General features: G+C 36.6%; 1 protein-coding gene across 6 annotated transcripts in view; it reads right to left on the reverse strand.

The window, feature by feature from the left end:
- Nucleotides 1-13082, reverse strand: part of BRAF (B-Raf proto-oncogene, serine/threonine kinase) — a 121533-nt gene that overhangs the window by 80803 nt on the left and 27648 nt on the right. For all 6 annotated transcript variants that reach the window (XM_054563986.1, XM_054563984.1, XM_054563989.1 and 3 more), the window contains exon 2: nt 6586-6687. In XM_054563986.1, the coding sequence (XP_054419961.1) occupies nt 6586-6687 (102 nt within the window). The remainder of the gene's footprint in view (nt 1-6585; nt 6688-13082) is intronic.

Raw genomic sequence — 13082 nt, forward strand, 5'->3', positions numbered from 1 at the left:
GCTTAGAAGATGTGTAACTGCCACCTTCTTTCTGAAATAGCTATCAGTTAAAATACTTTATTCCTCTCACTATGGATCTCTGATGACCTCCTTCCTCATTGAATACTGCTTAGAGAATAAAATTTTATTTGAAAAGGTGGCTTACACAATGCAGTCAAGAAATTCTGCGACACTGTCCTTCTATGACTAAGGCTATAAGGTAAAATGACCACATATATAATATTCTAAGAGTAAGAAGAATCTTGAAAACAGAATGATATTGTAAGGAAGGAGATGGAATGAACTGAAACATGCAAGCCCATGGTTCTTTAAGACAGTGGTAATCACCCTCCCCCACACCACGGTCCACCGTTTCTCCCTACCATCCCAAATAGATACAGTATACAAACATTTATGAAAGGCAACAGGAGAATAAAAGATTTAGAAATGGCAGTGTTCATCTCTCAAGGAGTTCATTATTGGGCTTCAGAGAAGCAGATTAATGTAATTTTATTTGTGTAAATGCTGTACATGACAAATAAACAAAGAACATTCTTTATAGAAGAATGAGGAAGGAGGGAGATCTTAAAACATTATCATTTAGATGGATGGAGTAAGTGGGGAGAACAGGGTACTGTGTCCAGGATAAATTGTATAATAAAATAAGGAGGTGGAAAATTTTAAGACGTAGGGAAAAACTACAGAATAGTATAGCTGAATGTCATACAATACCTGGGACACAGTAAGGAATCAAGACATATTTGTGGAACTTAAGACTAGAAACACAGGGACAAATAATAAGAACTGAAAAGTGGGTAACGGACAACACTGTAGAGAACATACATATATACCACGCTATGAACTCAGAACTTCATTGTGCAAGCAAGGAAGACTTATCAGAGATAAAAAAGAATGAAGGAAATATTTCATTTTGGAAAAAGCCACTGCACCTGGTATGCTAGATCTTACCATATAATTTGGGAGGTGGGCGGGGGGGTGGGGAAGAGAAGAAAATACTAAAATGAGTTACTGAGGAAAAGAGCCTCCTTTACAACCTACAAGGTGCCCTACCCTGACTCTGAAATGTTTCATAGCATTCCAGGGCATAAGAATCAAAATTTTCTGCACTGTAGTCTATATAACTTTCAGTTCCAAGCGCTAATTATTTAAGGGCAGCTCTTATTGATATGATCCACTTATTGAGCCTTCAATAGAGAAAGAAAGAGGGAGGGAGGGAGGGAGGGAGGGAGGGAGGAAAGAAAGAAAAAAGAAAAGAAAAGAGAGAGAGAGAAACAAAGGGAGGGAGGAGAAGGAAGGCAAGGAAGGAAGGAAGAAAAGGGGAGGGAGGGAGGAAGTCAGGCGAGCACACAAGGGCGGGGTGGGGGGAGGCGGAGAGAACACATGTGTGCTCACATGTGTCTGGCATTGTTTGGGGCTCAGTCTACAAAAATAAAGACCAATGAAATTCCTACCCTTTGAAGACTGTACACATGCAGTCTGGTACAAAAGAGTTCCTCCTCGCATAGATCAAATATTATTTATTGAGCAGTACATTCACTACACAAAGTTGGCCTTAGGAAAAGTAATAAATGTAAACAATAAAATTTCTGAATGTTATTTATCAAAATGTTATCCTTAATTTTTAAAAAATACATTGTTCCTTCTATTGTGGCTTACAATTATTTCACTGCATTTATCAGTACCTCTTCCTTTTCTTAAGCATAAAACATTTAACATTTTATGTTAAAACCTTTCTCCACAACCAGCTGCAATCTACCAAAGCACCTGCCTCTCTTGTTTTGTACCTGGCTTGCCTTATTTCACCCTATTATCCTGGCTGTGTTCAGTTGATTACTCTTTTAACATTCTTACCTTAAAGTTCTTTATATCTCGTATCTCTAAAGGCATTTATTTCCACACTACCTTCGAGATCCAGAGCTATACTGTACAGTTCTTTACAAAAGAGTTCCAAATGATAGTGAGAACTCAATTTGGAACCTCCAACACTACTAAGCACACACACATTTATCCTACCTTCCTAAGTTTCCATCTCACTACCACATTAAGGTGCTCATGGTCAACATTAATCCCTTAAAATTTCTCAGATTTGGGTCTTTGTTGTCTCATTTTCCCTAATAGTGGCTATTTCAACAATGCCACTGGTAACATCTTAAGATTCTTTGGCTAATTCTCATTCTTTGACCAACTTGCTTGTTAAATACCAATCTTGGGTAAATCCTACCACTAAATTATTCCATTCTTTTTCTCAAGTTATAGGACATACTGCTGGAGAAAATGATAAAGCTAGGCCAATTAGATCTCTTATCAATTTAAGGAACTTAGTCCTTCACACAACTGCCTGAAAAATGTTACTTCTCTTTAATATCATAGTAAATTCTTCACAATACTTATTCCAACCTTTTCCATGTTTTTCCTGGCTCCTATCTTCATCCCCATTCGCTCAGAAAATAGCAATACCTTCTAATTTACTTGGAAGATCAAAGCCATCAAATACAAGCTTCCTCCTCTACTCTGTCTAAGCCATTCTCTGCATCTTTCCCCATCCCTTTTCTGCTCTCAATTTAGTAACAGCATTGGCTGTTTACTTGGTACATGTTATCCCCCATTTACTCTCATTTCATCTGCTTTCTTACCCTACAAATCTAAGCAAGTACTTCCACATCAAGGCACACCTTAACCACTGCCACCAATAAAATTTCCTTGGTTCTCCAAGTTGTTGCAGATACCAGACACCTCTTCAAGAGACAGCTTTTCTAAAACCCCATTCCTTATCAAAATCCTACTTATTTTTCAAAGTCTAATTCAAACCTCTCCTTGGTAAAAATCTGAAAGAGCTATTCTTTCTCTATACCTAAGTTTTACCACAGTTTTCTTCATGTGACTAGTTTTTCCTCATTTGTGTAGTAATTTTGAGAATTAAATGAGATATTATAAGTAAAAAATTATTACAGAGCCTACCACATAGCAAAAACCCAGTAAGTATTTTTATTAGTAGTAGTAAGTAGTACTAGTAATTCTTGCTATGGTTATTACTGTTACCACCGTATTACTTAACTGAATTCTTGACTCCTCGAATGGATCTACAGATTCAATGCAATCCTTATCAAAATCTCAGATGGCTTTTTTAAAGAAATGGACAAACTCATCTTAAAATTCATATGGAAGTGCAAAGGACTCAGAATAAGCAACACAATCTTGAAAAAGGACAAAGTTGGAGGATTCACATTTCCTGATTTCAAAAGTTACTATAAAGGTACAGTAATCAGCACATGCGGTACTGGAATAAGGACACACATATAGAACAAAATATCAGAATTAAGGGTCCAGAAATAAAACCTAACATTTATGGTCAATTGATTTTTTAATTACTTTTGCTTCTTTAGTACAGCCATAAAACAAGAACAGATCATTATGTCTTCCCCTATCTCTGATGTTAATTATAGTTTTCTTCTGCTCTCTGCATTGAGTACCTGTTGACCATTTCTGCTGTTATCTTTCCTGTTAAGAGCTTTCTTCAAATACCTGGTTATTCTTAGATGCCAACTCATATTTAAGAGTTAAGGACTCTTAAGATGTCAATACTACCCAAAGCAATCTATAGATTTGATGCAATCCCTATCAAAAATCCAAGTGTGTCTGCAAAAACAAAAAAAATCCATCCTAAAATTCCTATGGAATCTCAAGGGATTCCAAATAGCCAAAACAATCTTGAAAAAGAAAAAAGTTGGGGGCCTTAAACTTCCTGACTTCAAAACTTAGTTTTCACTACAGTAATCAAATCAATGTAGTACTGGCATAAAGTTAGACATATAGACCAATGGAACAGAGAGTCCAGAGATAAATTCTCACATAATATCATCAAATGACTTTTGACAAGGGCATTTATCAGTATTTCCATTCAATGAGAAAGGATTTTTCAACAAATGGTAGTGAAAAAACTGGATATGGAATGGAATTATTATTCAACATTAAATAAAAAGAAAATTTTGCACGTGATACAATATGGATGCACGCTGAAGACATTATGGTAAGTCAAATAATCCAATCATGAAACAACAAATATTTTATAATTCCATGTTATATGAGGTTCCTAGTATAGTCAAATTCATAGAGACAAAAAGGACAATAGTGCGTCTCAGTGGCTAATCGGTAGACCTGGCGTTTCACTAAAGGGACTTCTAATACCAGTACTCACAGGTCTTTACCCTGGGTCAACTTTCTGTAGGGAAGAATACTGTCATTTGCAGCCAGGCTCCTCTCTTCATAATGTATCAAAAGATGGTAAGTTCAATGTTTTACCTCATTTATATGCTTCTTATTTACAACCCCCTCCCTCAATTAAAATACAAGCTGCTTAAAGATAGAGATTTTTGTTGTTTTTAAAAATTGTTATATCCCGCCCCAGATGGGTGGCCTGGTTGGTTGGAATGTTGTCCCGTACCCCAAAAGGTTGTGGGTTCTATTCCCAGCAGGGCACATACCTAGATTGCAAATTCAATCCCCAGTCAGGGTACATATGGGAGACAAGCAACTGATGTTTCTCTCTTAACACTGGTGTTTCTCTTTCTCTCTCACTCTCTCTCAAATTAGTAAACAGATCCTAGGGTAAGGATTAAAAATAAATTGCTATATCCCCAGAGTCTAGGAAAGTATAAATGTGAGCAGGCCCTCAATATGTATCTGTTCAATTACTGGAGCACTTGATGTATCAGGAACTATGCTATTTCATATTTATAAACTCAATCCTTAAATTACCATGTGTGATATTATTTCCATTTTACCAATGAGGTGAGATAACGGAGAGGTTAGGTAACTTGTATGCAAACTAAGGTACAGGTAGGAGTCACACATAGGGTCTGTGTGACTCCATGGTTCACCTTAATCACTATGTTATACTGCCTTCTACAAAGAAACTGTATAGTGTTAGTCAGAAAAATAAGAAATCTACGTGCTAATGATATAACCTATGAGGTATAGTCTGTTTCACACTGTCCTACTAAGATGTAATTCCAATACTAAAAAGCCTGAAGGTTGTGTATATGGAAGGGGGCAGTGAATCCCTCCTACTGTGAGACATGGTTGGTAGAAAAACCTGCTGGTTATCTAATTCTGATTAACAAAGAATTATTATTTTCCCCAGGATTTTCTCTCTCCTCATGATTTCTTTGCTTGTCCTCCTGAGACATACAAGTAAAACAGAAAGCATGAAATATTAGAAAGTAAAGTATTCAGAGTTATGAATTTCAGTCTCAGCATTGATATTAACTGGCAGTGTGCTCTAGAATGAGCCGTATGAGGAGAGAATAGTATATCAGCAGTTATTTCCAAACTTCCAAATTTGCATTAGAAATGCAAACTTCCTTTCTTATAAAATACTTAAGACTTGCCTTACCCTTTAAAAAGTAATTAGATTACTAAATTAGAAATTTAATTTAGGAGTCCGTGAGTCCATGACTAAAAATCTCTGGCATCCGAAGGCAAATAGTAACTGGATCATTTGTAATTTAGGGTTATACCTCTGTATGACTAGCAATTATAGTGGAGCCAGCTTTTATAGGGAAAGACAGGATAGTGTAGTGGTAAGCAGTACAGGCTGTGGAACCTGAGAGACTTACATAAAGAAACTAATGCCAAGAAAGTTTATCTGTGATTAGAATAGTGACTGCTATCTCATAGAATTAAGGACAATCACACTCAAGACTTGATACAAAAACCTCAAGCACTATTAAACTGTAAAGCTAAGTAATTTTGAGCTATTTAAATATTGTAAATTTTACCTATAAGGAAGCAAAAACCAATTTGGGGGAGATCTGTTCTGGAAAAAAACATTTTAAAGAATTCTCTCCATTTTTTAAAATGGTAACTAGTTTGCTGACCTCGACTACAGAATGCTTTTTTCTATTTATTATAACAAGTGAAACAAACTTAAGAAGTATAATAAAGACAAAGCTACTGTATTTTGCCATGTATAATTTGTACCCATGTCTTGGGCCGAAGCTTTCAGGGAAAAAAAATCTTTCACTTTAATTTTTAAATCCATCCATTCATTCATTCATTCATTCATTTATATTTAGGAACAAAGCCGATTCTTGAATTCCAGGGTATAATTTTGCATATGGATATCATTATTGCTTTCTAGAGTTACACTTTTAACACTTACGCATAAATAAAAGAATTAAAAACATTTATATAGTTACAGAATTAGTACTACCAATGTTATAACGTGCATCCTTATTTTTCCCTCAAATATTTGGGCAAAAAGGTATACATTATACGTGGCAAAATACAATAATTCTTTCCTCCCATTATTATTTTTTTTATGCTTGCCTGAGGATACATTTATTGATTTCCTTCATGTGCCCTGACTGGGGACCGAACTCAAACCCTAGGTATGTGCCCTGACCAGGAATCGAATCCATGACCTTTCTGTGCATGGGATAATGCTCCAACTAACCAAGTCACACAGGCCAGGGTTCTTCCCATTATTTCTAATCCCACCTGCCCGGACAACCAATATTATACGTACAAATACTTATTTTAAGTTCATTTTTTTTTTCAAAATTACTACAATACTCAGAAGCTTACCTCCAGATATATTGATGGTGGATTATGCTCTCCACCAAATTTGTCCAATAGCGCCTCTATATGTTCCTGTGTCAACTTAATCATTTGTTTGATATTCCACACCTAAAAAATATTTTAAAATAATTTAAATAAAAATCATGTAGAATAGGAATTAGAAATACTTCAACATTTCCATTAAAATATTGCAGTAATTGCCAGCAATCCTTGAAATTTAGAGCTTAGAAAATTAGAGATCAGTTAGTATAGTGGTTTTTCGTTTTTATTAAACATTTTACAATTTTTCCACATTACTGATACAATATATTCTCAATTATATAAGATTCAAATAATACACAAATATTCAGAGTAAAAAGGAATCTCTTTTTACCTTCCCCAGATTCCCGGCCCCCCTGCCAAAAAGGTAAGTGCTGTTTATAGTTTCATACGTATCTTTCCATATCTTTTTACTTGAGTAAAAAACACAAATGCATATACAAGGTATGTTTGGAAGTCTAGCCATTGTTAATCTAATGAGAACAGTTTACATGACATTGCTGTAACCTGGCAGCCAAGGAGTGGACTGGAATGTGCACATGTGAACAATGATCACTTCACTGTACTAGTCAGTGGGAGTGGTAGACACTGTTGAGTGAGCGTGTGTACTGTGTGGCCGTCACATTCAAAATGACTGAGCAAGTAGAGCTATGAATCTGCATCAAATTTTGCATTACACTTAAACATTCCTCCCCAGAGACTATGTGGATGACTCAGAAGGCTTTCAGGGGCGATGCAGTGAGTACAGCACAAATAAAAATGTGACACAAATGGTTCAAAGATGGTTGAGAATCTGTGGAAAGTGATCCATATTCTGGAAGGCCTGCAACAAAACAGAACACCTGAGAATGTTGAACATGTATGGGCTGCAATCAACAAAGATGGGCAACTGACAGTGCGAGAACTAGAAGCTGATCTGGGGATTCCAAAAACTACTGTCTGAGATTTTGACGCAGGATCTTGGCATGAAATATGTCATGGCAAAATTCGTTCCACTGCTTCTCCTACCAGAGCAGAAGAAACATTGTGCTGCAGTTGCTAATGATGCTGCGAGAACTGTGTGAGGTCCCAAGGTACCCACTTTGAAGAGGACTGAGGCGCCATTGCCCTATGTATAATGTTTCTTGTATTTTCTTCAATAAATGTTTCTAGTTTTCACAGCACATGGCTGGATACTCTCTGGTCAGGCCTTGTTGTGTATGTAAAAAATACTTGCATACATACAAATATCCTATCTAAAAATACTTTAACACTTGCTTTTCTTTACTGAACAAAATGCCTCAGAACTCTTTCCATGTCAATATATGTGTATCTTATTCCTTTTTAAATGATTATATATACATCCTCTCAAGTGGTTATATTAAATACAGCCCTGACTGGGATGGCTCAGTAGGTTGGGTGTTGTCCTGCAGACCAAAATGCTGTCGATTCGATTCCCTGCCCGGGCACATGCCTGGGTTGCGGGCCAGATCCGTGGCTGGGGGATTGTGAGAGGAAACTGATTGATGCTTCTTTCCCCCTCTTTCTCCCTCCCTTCCTCTCTTTCTACAAATAAATAAATAAAATCTTTAAAAACGATTATTTAAGTAAGGATACATTCATTGCATAATATTGTTATGACACTGCTTCTTTCAGTATCTTCAAACTTCAATGGTAAACTAAGGTTAGGTGGACATAAATCACTTTAGTTATACAGTCCAAAGTACCTAACAAGAGGGAAAATCCCTTGAAAGAAAAGCAGGGGAAAATTAAGAGCAAGATATTATTTTATCAATGAAACACATTCTTGGCAAGGCTCTAAGGCTTAACCATTTATCCAGCCAGCCAGCCTAGGATTCTGAAGACTGGAAGTCTAGTGGTTGGAATACAAGTACATGTTACATGTTTATGTTATGATATATAAAAAGTCCAATTGTTTTTTATGAAAAATGAGTCCAATTTATTTGAGTGGTCTGAGAACCTGCTTTGCAAATTACACTATGTGGTAGATTACTCTGTTTTAAATCGAATGATCTACACTTTCAATTTTAATGTGACCAAAAATGTATTTAACAAAAATATAATACACACTAGAAATTATGGCCTTTAAAACTACTTAAAATTATAACAAAAAAATGAAAGAAAATTTAAAAATGTACAAGGGGGAATAAGTGAGCAAAGGAGTTTCAAGGCCCCTGGATTATTTAATAATTCCCTGACTAGAGGGCATTTAAATTATTCCATTTTTCTCAACTGCAAAATCTTTCGATGAGTATTTCTGAACTACCTTTTGGGGCAAAGGTCCAAGTTTCCCTTTTAGAGATCAAGGCAAAGGGTTCCTGGAGTGAAGGACATGCACATTTAAAAATTTAATAACTATGCCAAATGGTCTTCCACAAGAAAAAAAGTACCAAGTCATACTCCTACTCACAGGGTATGTTTCTACCTTTTTCCTTACAATCCCACCAAACTGGGTATTATCAAACTTCTAAACTTTTGCCAATCTGAGGGGAAAAGGTGATGCTTGTTGTCTAATTTGTATTTCCTAGAAAGTTGAGCATTTTTTCATGTTTATTTGCCATTTAACTTCCTTTTTGGAAAATGTCCTGTCCATATTCTTTTTCCCTTTCTTTTTTTTCTTGTTAATTTATAGATACCATTTATTTTGGATATTAATCCTTATTCTCCCACAAATGCCGCAGTCTTCCCTTGTTTTTCACTTTATATTTCTTCTGTCATATAAAGTCTTGCAACTTAATGTGTGGTCCATAGGCCAAATGCAGCATGATCTTCTGGAAATTTTTTAGAATCTAAACTCTAGATGGGGCAGAATCTCAGGCCCCATCTCAGACCTACTAAACTTTAACAAAATAATTCATATTACAGTTTAAGAAGCAATGATAAAATTTTCAAATTTTTGCTGCAGTCAGATATTGCAGTATTTTCCTTTATGACTCCTTGGCTATTTCTCATATCTGCAAGGAGTAGCAGATGTCTTTTTTCTCAAGCTATATTAATTACCCAAGTGATCTTACACAATCTTGTGGCTTTATATGTCAAATAAGGACTGATATAGCCAAATTTTAAATCCAGCTCTGCCACTAATATCTCTATTAAAACTTAGAGGCATCTCAAACTTAACATGTTCAAAAACTAACTTCTGATCTACACTTGAACACCCCGCTCCAATACTTGTTTTTCATAGTCTCTTCATCTAAGACAAATTCTTTCTATTGTAAGTTTACTGACCACCCAGGCAGAACTGCTTTACAGTCAAAATCTGATATATAAAATTGTTTTCCAGGTTCATTAACTACTTTGAGAGCAGAAACATGTTTTATTCATCTTTTGTCATCTTGGGTTCTCAGTCCTAACAGTTACTCAATTAATGCTGGAGCTAAGATTTAAGGGGTCTTCAGAATAGGATAAGAAGAAAAAAAAATTTCTTCTGTTCAATGATTCTTTCTCATCCAGTAAATAAGGGGCTCTAGTTCCCACAGCATTTTTTTTTTAAAGCTCCATAGATAAAACTCACGTACAATTAAGATAAAGAATCACTCCCCTAAGGGTAAGGAGAGAGGAAAGAAAAATCATTTAAAAAAAAAATTTGAGTTGGGGAAGGAGCATGGGAGAAATGTGGAGACTGAGCTGATTAGAATCAGATTTTCTTGCTGGGGAGTAGAAATTATTAAAAGAGGTTAGATAGGGCAGGGCCAAACGATGAATAATCCCAAAGTCAGATTTCTTATCTCCCCAAACAAAAGTAATTTTATATCCAAAGAATAAAGAAAAATCACTATGAGACCGAGTAGGAATTAAAGATGAGTCTTGGAAAGAAAATTCTTTCAGATTTCCCCAGAAAAGCAAGAGAAAGAACTTTGATTAATACTTGTAAAATAGAGATATGAAAAAATAAAATAGTAAAAAGTAGAATAAGACAGCTAACAGTACATATAGTTTTGGCCTTACAATGCCTTCTTTGGAAAAAAAAAAGAAAGAAAACAAAAATCTGTTAGAACAATCCTGAAAGGAAAGTGAAAGAATTAAAAACAAAAACAAAAAAATTAAAGAAATGTACCAAATTTCCTGTCCTTTATGATCTCTTCAATAGACTACAAAAATTAAAACCAAGCAATTAATTGATCATTTCTGGTGATGTTACAAATAGCAAAATTTCTTCTCCCAAAAGAGGTTAAGGCCCTGGCTGGTATGGCTCAGTGGACTGAGCACCCTACCTGTGAACTGAAAGGTCCCCGGTTCAATTCCTAGTCAGGGCACATGTCTGGGTTGCAGGCCTGGTCCCTGGTTGGGGGCCTGTGAGAGGCAGCCAATCAATGTTTCTCTCATACATTGATGTTTTCTCCCCCTTTCTCCCCCTTCCCTTCTCTCTAAAAAAATAAATAAAATCTTTAAAAAAAAAAAACGAACTTAAGAAAGAAATCATTAAAAAATTTTTAAAGCCCAGCTTAGGAGGTGCCTTTGTTAAAATATAAATGGAGAAAAACTGTTATGGAAGAAACTGCAGGGCAGTAATGGTACATAAAGCTATAGCCATTGGCTACCCTCCTCCGAACAAAAAGGTATCAGGTCGATATTATGTGATTGGTTTCTATCAAATCTGGTAAGAACATATATTATCAATTATTAATAGGTGATTATATATTAAAAGTCTTCCAAATCCATTTTATGAAGCTAGCAAAATCTAGGTGCCAAACTTTACAAAGATAATACAAAAAAGAACCCCATGAAATAATCCAATCTGTAAGGACAAACTCTTAAATACAATTTGTGCTATATATATTTTAATGCAAGAATAGCCATTCATCAGGAATCAAGTCAAATAATACATAATAGATCAAAGAAGGAAATTACAAGAGTAAACTACAAATGCAAAAGAAACCCCAAAATGATTATTACCCAAAGTAATAATAATAACAATAATAATAGTAAAAGAGACATGGTCTTAACTTTAAGAAAATTGTTAACAAGATCATGTTACTAAAAGCAAGAGGGCTAGAGCACCAGTCCTTCAGTGGGAAAAAAAAATCTGAAAATTCCTGTAAAATAGAAAACAAAATCATCACCTGGACAGAGAAATCAAAGCTAATAAATTGAACACCAAAATATAAGAGGAAGTTTCTACTGAGATAACTGTAAAAGATCTAAGAGAGTAAAGGTAACAGACAAAAAAAAAAAAAAAAGCATGTGGAAATTATAAAGATCTGAATTTTGAACCATATAGTAATTAAAATAAAAACTCAGTTGAAAAAACAGATTAGAGCTAAAAAGAAAATTAAAGAATTACATGATTCATAGAATATTAGCCAAAAGGCAGGGAAAAAGGGATGAAAAACATGAACGACATCAAGAATAAAATTGGTAAATCTAGAAGGTAAACAGAGACGGCTCTTTTATGTGAGGACTACTATCATAATGATCTCAATTTTCCCAAACTAATTCAGTGCAGCATAATAAAAAAATCCCAAGGGAGATTTCTCTCCATGGAATTTGGCAATCTGACTTTAAAATTCTCATGGAAGAGACTTCTGGTTAAGATGGTATCGTAGGCAAACATGGCTCACCTCTTCGCAGAAACACATCAAAATTACAACTAGAATATAGAACCAACATCACTCAGGAACATCAGAAATCGAGTTGAATGGAAGTCTGGCAACCATGGAATTATAGAAACCACATCCGCCCAGACTGGTAGGAGGGGCGCAGACATGGAAGAGGCTGGTCCCACACCCGCGTGTGGTAGATAAAAATTCAAGAGGAGTATCTTGGGAAAGAGGAGTCCCAGCCCCACACCAGGCCCCCCAGCCGAGGAAACCAGTGCCAGGCAGATGAGTGCCTACAACTTCTGGCTGCAAAAACCGGCGGGGATTGAGTCGGGAGAAGAAACTGCTGGAGCCCCAAGAAGTTCCTCATAAAGACCCACACAGACTCATCTACTCAGACTCACTGAGTTCCAGCTCCAGGGCAGCAGCTTGAAAGGGGCACAGTGGTATACAGGCAGAAACTGAAGTGTCTGGCATTAAGGCGAGCAGGGACCATTGTCCCTTCCCTAAACCCTCCCCCCACAGAGCCTGCAGGCTGGTGCCATATCCGATACTCCATCGACCTGGCTACCACTGTTTGACCCGCCCTGGAGATCCCCAGAGTAGAGTGACTCTGCCCCACCCGACTTACAGGCCCACCCAAGCTGACTTTTCCATAACAATGGCTGCTCTTGGCTCCTAAATCCCATCAAACAAGGAACAGCAGGCTCCAGTGAGCCCTAGAAGCAGCCAGGTTAGATTCAGAGCGTGGCTTTGCCTGGGAATCTCCAAGCCCAGCACAAGTAGCAGCCATCTCAGATTGCTGTACAGCTCGGGCAGGGTGGCCCCGGGCAAAACACTGGTGGGGGCTGACCTTGGCCTGCAACACCCGAGAAACCCCAGGGCCACAGCACCCAGTGGACAGCTACAGACCCACGTCAGCAC

Source organism: Pteronotus mesoamericanus, unplaced genomic scaffold, assembly GCF_021234165.1.
Source record: "Pteronotus mesoamericanus isolate MK-2021 breed Mesoamerican mustached bat unplaced genomic scaffold, CSHL_Meso_final scaffold_85, whole genome shotgun sequence".
NCBI classification, from domain to species: Eukaryota; Metazoa; Chordata; class Mammalia; order Chiroptera; family Mormoopidae; genus Pteronotus; species Pteronotus mesoamericanus.